The sequence below is a fragment of the Octopus bimaculoides genome, chromosome 3, assembly GCF_001194135.2.
Source record: "Octopus bimaculoides isolate UCB-OBI-ISO-001 chromosome 3, ASM119413v2, whole genome shotgun sequence".
In the NCBI taxonomy this organism is placed as follows: Eukaryota; Metazoa; Mollusca; class Cephalopoda; order Octopoda; family Octopodidae; genus Octopus; species Octopus bimaculoides.
In genome coordinates, this window is record NC_068983.1 from 134,604,266 (window position 1) to 134,620,173 (window position 15,908).

Sequence of the window (15,908 nt, forward strand, 5' to 3'; positions counted from 1 at the left end):
TGTGTGTGTGTGTGTGTGTGTGTGTGTGTGTGTGTGTGTGTGTGTGTGTGTGTGTGTGTGTGTGTGTATATATGTATAAAAATTCACACACACATATATGCATACACTCAGTCACACATAGATACTATACACACAATTCATTCCTACATACCTATATGTGTATTAGTTCTACACTTTAATCATTAGCCCTGATCACCATTAGCAGGACTTACATCCTCACAGTTCAATTAACATTTTAACTAGGAGTGCCATTTATGCTGACTGTACCACTGAGTCTTTTGCAGCTTGCTACTATGTAACAGAATATGGCATGGGGTTCCATTTCAACCTTGGGTGCAGCATTTATGGTTTGCTCTTAGGCTTACAATTAACTGCCTTCAAGGTATTGCTCTGATCAATTAAACAACCAATGCTATTAACATCAGATATTACCATATTCTATTTATTCTTTTACTTGTTTCAGTCATTTGACTGTGGCCAGGCTAGAGCACCGCTTTCAGTTGACCAAATCGGTCCCAAGACTTATTCTTTGCAAGACTAATACATATTCTATCAGTCTCTTTTACTGAACTGCTAAGTTTTGGGGATGTAAACACACCAACATCGGTTGTCAAGTGATAGTGGGGGGACAAACACAGACACACACACATATACATATATACATATATATATATATATATATGACAGGCTTCTTTCAGTTTCCATCTACCAAATCCACAAGGCTTTGGTCAACCTGAGGCTATAGTAAAAGACACTTGCCTTAAGTGCCACTCAGTAGGACCGAACCTGGAATCATGTGGTAGGGAAGCAAGCTTCTTACCATATTAGCCATGCCTACGCCTTACCCAGCCACTATATTTCTCCAAAAGAACATGGGTTGGATGATAATATATGGAATTATAAGTCAAATAACGGAACTATTATGTGTGGCCCAACATTTTTTAAATGTTATTCTAATCACATGGTCACAAACTACCGGCTTTCTCTGTCACAAAAGCATTCTAAATATTTTGAATTGTATTTGCCCTCTTTTCAGGACAATACATTACCTCCACTAAAAACAAAAACTTTTCTTTCACATCACACATTGAATGGTCTTCATTTCTCCCTAGAACAGCATCTTCTTGAAATTCTCTTTCCATGCATATATTACCATTTTCTCAGTCCAATCAATTCAAATGAAACATCCTAAACTCATAATTCTACCCTCCACTATTCTAGCTAAATCTTTGATGAGCAAGTAACATCTATTTCATCTGAATTATATCCCTCAAACAAAGCCAATTGTGAATTCATTTTAAGCATGAACCAACCTGAGACAATACACATTACATCAACTATCAAATTGATTAACCTCAGTCTAAGAAGGACAAAGGAAGTTAGAAACATTGTCATTTCTGCAGGAAAACTACATTCTCCATCTCTGTCTGTCTGTCTCTGTCTCTCAGACACCCCTATTTTCATTGCAACTAAGAAAATTTAATATCAGCCTACATTGGCCCTCATCTAAGTATTCTAATCAACTCTTAACAGAATCTACATAAGCTACAATCACATATTTTTGAAGTCACGAAAGTAACTAAAATACTCACAGAATCAAAGATCAAAATTATATTTACCTCATTTCTTTTAGCAAACAGTGCACATGAGTAAACACAGGCCAAACTGCCTAGGAGCTGAAAGAAGAGAAAAATATAAAGTAAATAGTCTTGAAAGCAAAATCTAACTAGCTGAGACTGTTTATACTTTTTGATCACAATGTCTCCATATTCTAGTAGAAAAATCTGTAATTAAAAGAATCTTTGGATGGAAACACCAGATTGAATTTGTCAGCAGTATGTACAAACCAAAAATGTCAGTCTTCTGTGAAATAATGTCAAATACATTTATACTGGAGTTTTTTTTTTATATATGGCGCTTGCAGATTTTTCTTTTTCAAAATTTTGAAAACAAAGTGAAGTGTAAGGACTCCATACTTTCCTTTAATATTTTTTATTTAGAAAAAGGTGATATTTGTTTGAACTACTACAGTTGGTTAATAGCTTATCTTCACCCCTAAAAAATTTCCACCACAACAAAATTATGGGAATATATATATATTTGTTAGTTAGGTAGCTTCTAAAATATAAAGCTCACAACAGATTCTGAAATTGGGACTTATGCATTTTATTTGTGTCACCCATCTTCAAAATCTTGCTCAACAATTCAAACACCTTCTTAGGATCAAAAATAAGGTGCATGTATGTGTGTGTGTGTGTGTGTGGATGGAAGGATGGACAGATGGATGGATAGAAACATATACACAAAGCAAAGAGTATCTTCAAAATTATTTCATGATCATGTCATTAGTATTTCTATGTATATATATTGATACAAGAATTTACTATGAATATAAACCTGAATATCAGAGTAATAGTTGAAGATGTCAGAAGATGGATGGAGCACAAAGAAGAGAGCACATTATAGTTCAATAATTTCACATCAAATATCTCAAGATAGAAGCTTTCCAGTATTGTGTATACATGTCTATCATCATTGCTTAACATCCACTTTTCCCTGCTTGCATTGAGCAGATGGAATTTGTTGAGGTAGATTTTCTTTAGTCAGATACTCTTCCTGTCACCAGTTTCAAGCAAGGCAAATGTATGCAACAATTTTTAAAGTAGGAGGCAATGAAATAAGGCAAGTATATTAATAAGAGTTAATTCTAAAAGAAAATTTTAAAAAATAGACACAGCAGTGTGAAAATGGAGTTTGCTAAGTAAGCACATGGTTTCAGGTTTCATCTACTGTATGTGTCTTCTATAACTTTATACTGACCAATGCCTTGTGAGCGAAGTTGCAAGACAGGATACATATGTGTGTGTGTGTGTGTGTGTGTGTGTGTGTTTGTGTGTGTGTATATGCACGCATGCAGGAATGTTTACCTTGAGGTCAAGTTTCTTATAAACAATACATTCTGCAGCTCAGTCTGAATACTGCCTTGAAGAATCTAGTCCAACTCACACCAGCCTGGGGAAAAGCATACAAAAACACTGATGACAATATTAATAATGGATCTATACTTACTTGAACTCCAAGCCAAAAGAGAAGCCAGATCATGACTGTTTTCTTGAAGAGGTCCATTCCAAATTTGACACATACAATAGCTTCTGTTAAAGTAATGGCACTAAAAGTGGAGAAATTGTTAATAATTCAGAAAAACGTTTTGTAAAATATCCAAAATAGAAGAACATCAATTAAGATTTTGATATATTTTCATTATCATGTCCTATAATCTATTTAAGGATTGAGCACCATTATGACGATTCAAAGTTTCAGAATGGTTTTCTTGTGTTCTTAGGGAAGAAAGTGAGCCTAGTAAAAGAGGATAATAAAAATTTTGTCATTTATATTATGAAACCAAAACTGTAGTGAAATTTACCTCACACAAAGTTTATCTTTATAGATATATGGACAGGGACATTGAGATTTTAAATTATAGAAAAGTCTCTCTATATAAAACACATCATAAAGATATTTCTCATTCAAAATATTTTTTAAAGCTTTAGTGTTATATTTCAAATTTATGTATATTCTGATAAATACTTAGATGACTGTTTGATAAGCCTAAAGTTGTGCTGTTTTATGATGGAGATCCTAGAAATCTCCAACCTGCAGAATCTCCATTATGACTATATGACTAGTTCTTTAATCCATTAAGAGATATTATTGATTACACATTTAGAAAACAAAGTTTTCACAGCAGAGTGACTTGTTTAATAAACACACTATTTGGTTCTTTCACAGAGTTTACTAATAGAAACATTCAAACCAGAACAACAACTCCCTACCCACCCCTGCTTTTCCTGCAGGTACTAATCTAATGATGTTCTAAGTATAGACTATATCAATTTCACCACTCTGGGACAGTTTGTAATGGTCATGAGAACTCTTTCCACCTCCTCTTCTTAACTTAAAAAAATTTTAAATCATAATTTTGGAAAAATACCAGCTTGGACATCTGCCCAAACAATATCTCTGGACAGTTTACTTCAGTCATCTTTTATATTGGACTGATGGACCCAAGCTATGAAAATAAAAGAATGGGTTATAGCACAACTAGTCAGCAAGAAAATTAACTTAGATGAGATGCAGTTTAGCTTGTGACAGGAAGAGCACCACTGATGCCCTCTTCCTAGTGAGATAACATGGTACTACACTATGTAGTCTAGTGGTCGTTAAAGAAATTAAGTGTAGATGAATGGTTTGTGAAAGACAAGTCAGGTACAGAAATGCTGTTAGCAATGATCATACCCCTATTTGTTAACATTCTCTAGACTATAACTGATTTTTAAGACTGGCTGTCCAAGGGGACTTCCTCTAAATGAAATGTATAAGTCTCATAGATTTAGACAAGAAATTCCAAATGTGGAAGGGAAAGCCTAGATTCAAGTAAACCTTACAAAGACAAATGTCTTGGTTATCAAGTAAGACTCCACTGCGGTGTAGGTGATGGCCAAGCTTGATATGTAAGAAAGATATATGTAGAAATGCCATGTGGTGTAAACTTAGGGCATACAAGTGATGCAGCGGGATTGCTGGAAGGCTTAATAGAGAATTATTGTTTATAGCAGATATGCAGGAGTAGTTAGCAGTAATAAAATGAATTCTTTCAAATGCTTGGAAGGTCTCCTAGAAGTAGTTGTTAGCTTCTGTTACCTAGTTAATTAGTAATTAATTAGCAGTGAAAGTGTACGGGCGGGGTGGTAGCATAATAGCCAGAAAAAGAAAATGGCAAGAAAAGTTTATGTATGAATTGAAAAATTGCACAGTAGTAAACATGGATACTAAATGTGGAAGATGTGTGAAGGTTGGAAAGAAATGAAACAAGCATGCTCTGCTGGATATGTAACATTAGAGTGCATGAGGGAAAGACTAGGTACAAGAAGAATCAGATGTGTGCAAGAGAGATGGCTATATGAAACAAATGGAGGATGACAAATAACTAAAGAAGAAGTAATGGGCAATCTGTGGAAGAGAACAGTATGGAAAGAAATGGTGAAACTGATCTCAGGAAGCTGAACTTTGTAAAGGAAATGACAAAGATTGCAACAAGTGGTAAGATGTCTCCAAGCAAAGCAAAAAATGAATACAAAATAATGATATTGGACTAACTGTATGAAAGTGTTACAAAAGAATCAGAATGTTAAAGTACACTTACCAGAAAACCCAGCACTGGGTCCCAACCCGCTTACATTGTGTGTCAGTCACATACATATAATATTGTCTGTAAAAATGAAATGAAATTGGTTTGTTTTGCAATATCAATAAAAATATGTCTCATTTATAGAACAATATCCTATTGAGGATTAAAATGGGACAAGAAATGGTAACTGTAGTATGAATTATCATCTTAACAAAACTATATTTCATAAGGATGATACAGCTAAAATATTTTAGGGAAAATTGTGAGAAAGATTGTGTGTAAGGTGGGAGGGGAGAGAGAGAGAGAAAGGAAAATAAGAATCATAAAAGTACTGAGATAATACTTGAAACATGAAGAGAAAAAAACTAACCACAATAGTGATTCTTAGAGAGTGGAAGACAAAAACCAGGAATTGGGAAATATAAATCTAAAAGCAGGAAAGGAAACATTCTGGAAGCTATACAAAATGGAGAAATTTTAGAGACAGTAGTGCTCAAAGTAGTTTAAGTTACTCAACTGAAAGAAAACTGAATTCTTTTGTATTCCTGAACATTAACAAATTAGCTAACACAGTCTTTCTTGTAATTTTATACTGTAAAGAAGAAAAGCAGCCAATATTTTAAGCAGATCCTTTCATGATGAGTGATAATTGCTTACATATTTTTCTGTCATTTGTTGAAGCAGATCTTCACAACTTTTTTTTTTTTTATTCTACTATTTTACTAAATAGATATTTAGAAATCTTTCTTTTTTAACTGTATCTATTTTGTTTGTGTATTATTAATATGGTTGCAAACCCAGATTTCATCGCATAAGGATCTGAACTTATAAGAAAACCAGAAAAATAGCAAGTATTAAGTAATGCAAAAGGTTTTTTTTTTCTTTTAAAGCTGAACTTCTGTCTAGGTAAAAGAATAATAGACCCACTAAGAAAACTTGAACCACTTATCTATTGTTTACCTTTTGGCTGTGCTAGCAGTTATATAAGAGAATAAGAATGAAATTAATCAGTAAGCTTGGAACCAAACCCATATGTAACTTTCTCAAGGCTTACCACCACTCTACAGTGGTGATGTCACATGACTGAAGAGCCTGCTTTGCTGAACTTATGAAGATTTCTTGCAACTTACTGTTTCGATATTACTGGATAAACTGTACAACATCAGTCTGACACCAGAAACTGGCATCTGAATAACATTAAAAATGATATCCAAATTCCAGGATAAATACCAGCAAGCAAGAAATATTTGACACAATAGCCCTGATCTTTGATTGGAGTAATTTCACTTCCCTTAATTGACTAACCTACTTGGGAAATGTTTGAAGATAACAACATTAATTTCCTTCCCTTAAAACACAGGGTATTTGTGTCTAGAGATAAGAAATAAACTACATCGGATAGACTCAAGTTGTAGAAATGACCTACATCTCTTAGATATTCAAGCTGGAGAGCCAGGAAATGTCATAGAAAGTCAATTCAGACTAAATTTTTTTTTTTTCAGAATTAAAGTGTCCAAAATATTTCCTGAGGATTAACCCCTTGAACAATCTTAGTCACTGACCCAATAATAAAGATGGCACAAACATGTGATATTAATCTCAAAGCAAGGAAAATTTTAAATTTCATAGTTCTGGTTTTGTTAATGTAACTGGTAAACATCAATTATAGTACCACAGAAAGAAACAAAATAAATTAAAATTAAAAAGTGACTAAAAGTAGATCCTCACCACCAATTTTACTTCCTCACTGTCACTTTTTAAAATCAATTTGGTAACTAAGTACCAAATCTGGTTTTAAGATATTTTTCATCAAACATTCACATATATTTCTTCAACATAAGCAGTTTAATCTATTTGGAAAAAACCATACTTAGCCTTGCTATAAAAATTGCTTTCAGTTAAAAAATATAAGTTAATGGGAGTACATGAATAGAACCTAACAATTATGATTTCATGTCTCTTTAAATTCTTCAGGCCCAATATACTCTGAATTAAACTTGGAAGCTTTTTAAACATTCTGCCATGGCGATGATCTGATAAATAGTGCAAAATTCAACTACACAGCCATGAGGTAATTTATTTTGTGCATATATAAACATAATAGAAGACACCATATGCTGTATGATGACAATATAATTAGTATTCTGTAACTGCTACTGGCAAAATGTAAATAAAGCTGTCATGTGACCACAACTGTAAAGAAGGAATAGACAGCATATCATGAAAGTATTGTACCAAAACTGATGTTCATGCACACATATGTGCACATGCACACACTCACTATTACAAACCAGTGTTTAACATCCATAATTGCTGGCTCCATTCTAGTTCTGAGACTCAAAGTAAACTCACCTAATTGCTGGTGCAGAAACAAGTGCAATAAGCACAGTGCGTATCACATTGACTGGATGTGCAGGGGGAATCATAAATATGTGTTTTAGGAAGAACAGATTCAATTCTGCAACCTGAAATTGAATATAAAAATTTTACAAAATATAACCTATACATTCTTGTATGAAGTAAGAGTGTGAGGAGAAGAGTCAGGAAAAATGGAGAAAGCAGAGTTATTCACTTTGTATAAGGTGAACAACGGCAGTTAGATTTGAACTTATAAACACAGTCAATAAACCAGCATCTTAATTTCCCAACCACTATGCATATGTGTATATACATTTATTTCAGCTAAAGGGATTCCTTCAACTTTGGTTGAGAATTCACTTAAGAGTAAGTCAATACTAAATTGAAATCTCTACTGCTCTGTATTAACTTATGGGGAACATTTAGGCTTGAGATAATATCAAATTTATAGCTGATTGTCCAAGACAGTGCAGTATTATTCACAACAAATTTTTGACAACACTAATTTATGCAGATGACTCATACTAGCATGGAACATGGACATTAAATCATCATCATTTAATACCCGCTTTCTATGCTAATATGGGTTGGACAGTTTGATTGAGGACTAGCAAGCAGGGAGGCTGCACCAGGCTCGAATCTGATCTGGCAAGGTTTCTACAGCTGGATGCCATTCCTAAAGCCAACCACTCTGAGAGTGTAGTAGGTGCTTTTTACGTGCCACCAGCATGGGAGCCAGTCAGGCAGCACTGGATCAATCATACTCGAATGATGCTTTTTACATGCCACCAGCATGGGAGCCAATCAGACAGCACTGGCATCGACCACGTTGATTATGACAATACACCCCGCCATTCTTTCCTAATCTTTCCCAACCATGCATCTTCCATTAGCAATATAGACAAGCATTTACCAAGCTTTCATTGATTCCATGAACAGACACCACAAAAGTATCTGCTAATAGGGCTATATCAATCTTGTCTCTCTCAACAGAAAGAAAACACAAATACTACTCGTATTAAGAAAACATCATTGCAACCCTACCTTAACACACAGCACACAATTAGAACCCTCACAATTGCACCAAATGTTGAGCTTCACTAAAATCAAGAATCTATCTTGGCAAGCATATCCTTAACGAAGCTTGGACTATATTCTAACAACTGACTCTTCTCTTCAAGGGTCAGAAGCATTTCATCAGTTAAGATCCATTGTCCATGCTTGCATGGGTTGGGCAGGTTGATCAGGGCTGGCAGGCTGGAAGGCTGCACCAGACCCCAGTCTGATTTGGCATGGTTTCTATGGCTGGATGCTGTTCCTAATGCCAACCACTTGGAGACTGTAACAGTTGCTTTTATGTGCCACTGACACGGGTGCCTTTTGTGTAACACCAGTACCTGCCATGACTGTGATTTTACTTGGCTTGTCGTGGCCTTTGCCAGTACCGCCTGACTGGCCTTCGTAGGATTTTTGAGCGAGATCATTGCCAGTGCCCCTGGACTGGCTCTTGTGCGGGTGGCACATAAAATACACCATTTTGAGCGTGGCCGTTGCCAGTACCGCCTGACTGGCCTTTGTGCAGGTGACACGTAAAAGCACCCACTACACTCTCTGAGTGGTTGGCGTTAGGAAGGGCATCCAGCTGTAGAAACTCTGCCAAATCAGATTGGAGCCTGGTGTTGCCATCCGGTTTCACCAGTCCTCAGTCAAATCGTCCAACCCATGCTAGCATGGAAAGCAGACGTTAAACAATGATGATGATGATGATGGGTCTTCTCAAGCATGATATAATGTCAAAGGTCTTGGTCATTCGTCATTGCCTCCATGAAGCCCAAAGTTTGAAGATCATACTTTATCACCTTGTCCCATGTCTTCCTGGGTCTACCTCTACCACAGGTTCCCTCCACAATTTGAGATTGGTACTTCTTTACACAGCTGTCCTCATCCCAACAGTTTCCAACAATTATTGGACACTCCACAAAGGTTAGGTAGGGGCTACAATAGAGTATTGCTCACACATCTGGAAAGATGTTGCTGCTGTTACACAGATACCCTAGGCTACATTTAATAAAGGGTTATAAAGCCACTCACAAGCACACTATAGTTCCTTCTCTCTGATCCATGGAGTTGGCTGAGCTCACCTCCAACAAGGCATACATGTCTCCTATCAGTCTTATATCTACCCACCTCACCACAAGCAATGCACTAAACACCACTTCCAGTCCTCCTTAATGTGAACACTGGCCTTCTGAAACTTCCTTTCTTCTCATGTCTTTCTTGCAATTGTTGACATACAATGGTTTAAGAAGAATATTAAGGTCAATCAATCTTACTGATCAAGGAAGGATGGCAAAGATCATGGGAACAGTCCAGATTCAGCAAATTAAAAAAAATATATGTATAGTAAATAATAGCAGAAAAGTAGACAGAAGGTGCTTGAAGTATAGGCAACTTGAATCATCTAACTGACTACCTCTACCTTAACTAGAAGCTTTACAATAATGAAGTCAATTTGACTATCATTTCTCCCATTATAATTAGGAGGTAAATATAATTCTACATTAGCTTTACTAAGTTTCTGTGTGGAACAATAGAAATAATTAACCACTAATGTTTCATTTCTCAGTTACAGCCATTTCACTCCACTTATATCTAATGATCCTGAGAAATACATGTATGTCTTATTTTCAATCCTTCAATCTGTTGCCTTAAGCTGATGTAAGAAAGCAATGTCAATCATTCACTCAAATCAAATGCAATACATGACTTGTACAACTTTTATTAACTCCAGAAAGGTGAAAAGCAAAGAACAACACACTAACAAGGTCTAAACTTAAAATGTAAGAGATACATAAGAAAAATACTGCAAGTCATTAAGCCTGTTACTACCATTTCTTTGACAACATATATGAAAATGTTACAAATACAACTTACCTGCCATATAACAACTAAAATACCTACAGCCAACACTCTCATGTAGGAGGAATTGGGATCAAGCCATCGCACATGAGTCCAGCTGAAAAAAAACAGAATAAATATAAGTATACTGAGAAAAATTTATAGGAAAGTGGTTATACACCATTAGGTGTACACCCACTTTCCTATATTAAATTCTAAATAACAACGAAACGCTGACTCTGAACTATCAACACAACAATATTTATTTATGGTGGAAATAGGCATGGTTGCTGAGACGCCGGAATGTTGTTGTGAGCTGTCCCCAGAGTTGGAATGTTGGAGAGACAGTTTGACCTGACCACGCTCATGTGAGAGAGCTCTGTTGGACCTGTGTTACCTCTTCGCCGGCCGGCGAGAAGAGAGTGAAAAAAGCGGGAACGTTTAGATGTTGAATTCCACGCATGTGCATGGGACTCTTCCTGTGTTCCTTCCGGAACTATTCCCTGCGGATGCATAGATGAAAACGCAGTAATGGCGACTGTATTTTGGCGCCAAATGACGTCACTACAAATTCAAGTAATGGCAATTTTTCAGTTTATCATTACATTAGAATGTAGAAATAGGCCATGTATCTGATAGACAAACTTGCTTTCACCAACACACTCCTATTGGTGGGATATTTCTAAGCTGTGTCTTCCCTATTACAATAGCTTTTTCTTATTGATGATTTCAAATCATCTAAACTAACATTCTACTGTCTCACAATTATACAAATATGTACACATATTTATGAAAGCTGTCTTCAGCTATATTTGGTGTGTTTTAACATTTGCATATTTTAGATGATGCTTGCTGCAGATTAAATTATGACTGGTAAAACTGTTATATAATACCAAATTACTGGCCTTCATAATTGAGAAATAAACCCAACTTTGAGCAATATTTAACTGAGTGCATGCCTCACAAAAATACTTCCCTTATAATGTGGGGTAACCATGTACCTCCTGTATAGCAAGACACCTGTCCTTGTCTCTCTATCATATTTTAGCCTATCAGCACCTGGTATAAAGGTACCTCTCCCACCTCCTAATACAACCCCACCATTTAGTCATGGAGGATTCCACTTTCCTGTTCTTTTCTTGTCTTACAACTTACTTGGCAACCAGTGGAACCAAAAAGAAAGAGAAAAGCACCCAGTATACACTGGAGCTTGGTGCAGCCCTGTGGCATGCTGGGTCTTGTTAAACCATGCAACCTATATCAGCATGGAAAACAGACATTAAAGTGACCATCTAGCTTGAGGGTTGTGCAGTAATTAAAATGACAATGGAAAGATGTTTAAAGCATTTGTCACAAAACTGTCAATAGATGTAGACTTTCAGTATATATATATATATATATAATCAGGTAAACTTACCTGGATGGTGTAAACTGTAGAACTGCTCGGCGTATTTTTCCAGTGGTGGAATGGATATCTCTGTGAAACAAACAATCAGGATATAAATGTGCATGTCTGTAAAATAATCTTTGTGAATGTACATGCAACCTCTACATTACTTTAGCACTGTAATAATTATAGTAATCATTGTTTTGGTATCCATTTTTATATGTTGATACAGGTTAGTTAATTTTACACAACAATACTTTATTGATCATATCAATTGCCTATCATCTTGATTGAGAGGTTTTACTTTTAGACCAACTGTTCACACAGCCAAGTAACTGAGTCAAACAGTTAGTCTTACAAATCATTGTACTTCTTTTAACATTAATTTAAATAATTTTAAAAATGAAACAAAGGACAAAAATAAGGTATCAGTTAAATTCTAAGTAAATTTACATTTCTATATCACATCCTAAATGTGAATGAAATTATAAATAGAATGGGTTGCAATGAAGTTACTTACTTGATACTCTCCCAGTAATATGTTCTCATCTCCAGTTTTTGACAAACCAGCATACCAAGGTAAATACCAAATCCGTTACAAACTAACACATCCAAAACCAGAGCATCCCACCAACATTCAGCGAAATTGGGGAGAAGATGTACAAATGCTGCCTAGTAGGAGAAATGGAAACGTTTCTTTGAAGAATGACAAAATGGTTGACAATTTATTTCATACATACAATGCCATTTTCTGATAAAAGTATTTTACCATTACAACTGTTATAATAACACTTATTTGGTTTTGTCAATAGCTACAGTAATTTACACACCATTATCAATTCCATATAATATTTTCAACTTGTATCATTATCTGATATTCAACAGTTTCAAATCTGACTTTTAACAATGTCCTATAAGGTTTTCCTTCATGGTAGATACTTTCCACCACCATTTCTGGTGTATCATCATCCAGTAAATATCCATTTATACCAGTACAGTCACTTTCAAACGCCCTGCTGCTTTAGTACAGTTAACAGAACATCAATCAACATGATTCATGACTGCTCCTTCAACAACAGCACAAACAGATATTCTATTTAATCAATTGTGTGAGAGGAAGAAGAGGAGAGAGAGAGAGAGATGTAAGCAGACAAAGAAGCAGAAGCAAAAAAGATCTTGCTTAGATAATGTAGAAGTGTCATGACCAGAGAGGTTTACAATGGAAAACAAACAACCAGAAAAAAAAAAAAAAAAAAGAAGCATTTTGTAGTAAATAATCAACTTACCTCAGTAACTTCCCACAAGATGCTGATTGTCCAAAGAATTCCATAATGCCGGATGAGAAGTGCTTTCAGAGCCCAACCAAAAAAATGGGAAAAGGCGAAAAAGTCCACATGCTCATACAGCCGAGACCAACTGATATCCGAACAGTTAACAGCATATTCCTGGTTTTAAAAGAAATAATCTTTGTCAGTATCTACCTTAAGTAATTTCTTTTTAAATATATTTTTATCAAGGTATTTCCCTCCAACTCATATGAGCATGGAAATGTGACAGTACTATACAGGATGACAGCACTATATATATTCATGGATGTTAGGAAGGGCATCCAGCTATAAAAAACCCTGCCAAAACAGAAACAGAAGTCTGGTGCAGGCTCCTGCTAAACCATCCAATCCATGCTAGCATGGAAGGTGGATGTTAAACGATGATGATGTTGAATACATCAGGTATAAGTTACATCCAGCCCTGCAGCCAAAAGGAATTGATCTACATATTGACTGTTGACTTAATAAATGAAACTATACTTTTGCAAGTTCACAAACATATAACACTAAATGTGCACACACACACACACACACTTTGTTTATGATAGATCTTCACAGGACAGCAGGCCTGCAAGGCTAATAAAGACATTTGAATACTAATTATAATTTATTCAGCAATATTATTTTTATATCTGCTTTTCTATGCTAGTATGAACTAGTTTTTCTTGTTTTGTTGGAGTGAGAGAGGCAAGAGAGTTTATAAATGATAAGAAAGCTTGGAGTGTTTGTGGACGGATGAGCGAATTTGATGTTGTTCAAAGGGGTACAGAACCAGCATATGCTATCAGGCCCCACTGCTGATATTGGGGGTTGCATTCTACGCCTTGACCCAAGCATAGAATGGGGCTTGCTTCTTTGAGCTGGGAAATGAATGGAATGCCTGGCGTGTGTCTTGTTGTGGCTACCCACTCTTAAAAAAATGGGGAATAGGCCTGGGTGTATGTATGTGTATATATATATATATATATATGAACTAGTTTCAATATAGCACCTTGCCAATTGCTGCAGTCCCTCATCATCTTTCAGAAGCCTAATATGTTGAGATCAGACCTCACTACTCTTTACATCTTCCTCTTCTGTATGCTCATTTACTTCCATTATTTGATACTTTTTCACACAACTATCATTTTCATATGCATTACATATCTGTAGTAGTCTTCTGTTTTGTATGCTACAGTTATTTTCAATGCTAAGTTTCTCTCAACACACTCATGCTCCCTAACTCATGCATATTGACATTACACTTGGGTGAGCTTGCTTGTCTGATTTCTATCTAGCATTTACAAATCCTTGATATTCAGGGCCTATTTCTGATGACCTTGCAATATCATACTTCATACACAAGCATCATATTACAATCTGACCTTGGAGAGAGAAGTCTTTTGTTGCCAACAGAAGGAATAGTTCCCTGAGCTTGTCTCAGCTACTTTTACATTGGCTTTCACTTTTGATTAAGTCAGAAAAGCCATTAGCTACTTCTAGTTGGCCGCCTGAAAAGTTAGAAAGATTTTATTTCTTAGGTGGCTGTTCCTGCTAACTACTTCTATACATCTGATACAGAGTATAGAATTCCTGCATGTTCAACATGGTTACTTCGAAGACAGTAGCAATGGTTTCTTTCCTGCCCAAACTTTTGTCTACACTGAAGTGACCTTTCAAATCTAGATTACCTCCACAATTAAACGCTTTTCACAGACTCAGATATGAAAACTATGTCTCTGACAGACAATTCCCACAGACAACCAGTGTGTGTGTAAAGAAACTGAAGAGTTTATGTTCAAAGTTACAATCCACTGACTTAACTTAAAAAAAAGAATTAACCAAATTGAATACATTCAATCCTTTAGTATTAAACCAACCATATCGCCCCATCTGACCCAAATATTTCAACCTGTTTCATGATTAAACAGACCAGATCCAGCCTTTCCCACCTATATATACTACAATGACATTCTAAAAAAAAAAAAATGAAAAAAAACAAACAAACCCCAATCTCATCATTAATACCTTGAATGATTAATTCAAAACAATGTGAATAAATAAGCATTACATTTGACAGAGTAATCTCAATGCTAAAGGGTTAAGGATCATCTAAGGCTGTACAGTTCCACAAAGCTGAAGAAACCTGCTACTTCTATCCTTACCTTTTCATCAGGTGTACCGTTTTTCAAGTCATGGTAAAGCCAACCTAAAATTACACGTGCATCATGTGGGTTCTGGAACAAGAGGAACACCAACAACATGAAGTAGAGGACACTGAGTCCTAGAAATAGAAATATAATATTTAATCAGTGAAGAATTTGAAGAGGAGAATGAGACAAAGAAAGTAACACAATTCATTGAGTGGAAAGAAGTTGAGTATGTGATATTATGAAACACACCTAGTATATATATAAATATATATTATGATACTGTTGTCAATAGAGTAATAAATTATGGCAGATTGAGGAAACATTACAGCTGACACATAATGGGAAATAGCCAAAACTACAGTCATAATAGTCTTAGCAAACCAAAGTATATGATTTTTTTTTTATTAGTTGATTTTTAGTTACTAGAAGGTAATACTCACTGGCTATATTACTAATATATTATTGTTCAACAATTAGTTTCACATATCAAAAGATTGTTTGTTGAAAGAAAGAGAGAATATATATGAGGAGAGAGGAATAAGTGGAGAAGCAGGAGGAGAAGGGAGAGAGAGAGAGAGAGAGAGAAAGAGAGAGAGAGAAAGAGAGAGAAAGAGAGA

The 15,908-nt window shown here is 35.5% G+C and overlaps 1 protein-coding gene across 1 annotated transcript in view; it reads right to left on the bottom strand.

Moving 5' to 3' along the window:
* LOC106870932 (phosphatidylserine synthase 1) overlaps positions 1 to 15,908 on the bottom strand; it is a 59,149-nt gene that overhangs the window by 5,097 nt on the left and 38,144 nt on the right. The window contains exons 4-12 of the mRNA XM_014917172.1: positions 15,304 to 15,422; positions 13,118 to 13,276; positions 12,352 to 12,503; positions 11,862 to 11,921; positions 10,481 to 10,562; positions 7,541 to 7,653; positions 5,204 to 5,269; positions 3,070 to 3,169; positions 1,620 to 1,676 (exon numbers count right to left, since the gene is read on the bottom strand). Coding sequence (XP_014772658.1) covers positions 1,620 to 1,676; positions 3,070 to 3,169; positions 5,204 to 5,269; positions 7,541 to 7,653; positions 10,481 to 10,562; positions 11,862 to 11,921; positions 12,352 to 12,503; positions 13,118 to 13,276; positions 15,304 to 15,422 — 908 coding nt within the window. The remainder of the gene's footprint in view (positions 1 to 1,619; positions 1,677 to 3,069; positions 3,170 to 5,203; positions 5,270 to 7,540; positions 7,654 to 10,480; positions 10,563 to 11,861; positions 11,922 to 12,351; positions 12,504 to 13,117; positions 13,277 to 15,303; positions 15,423 to 15,908) is intronic.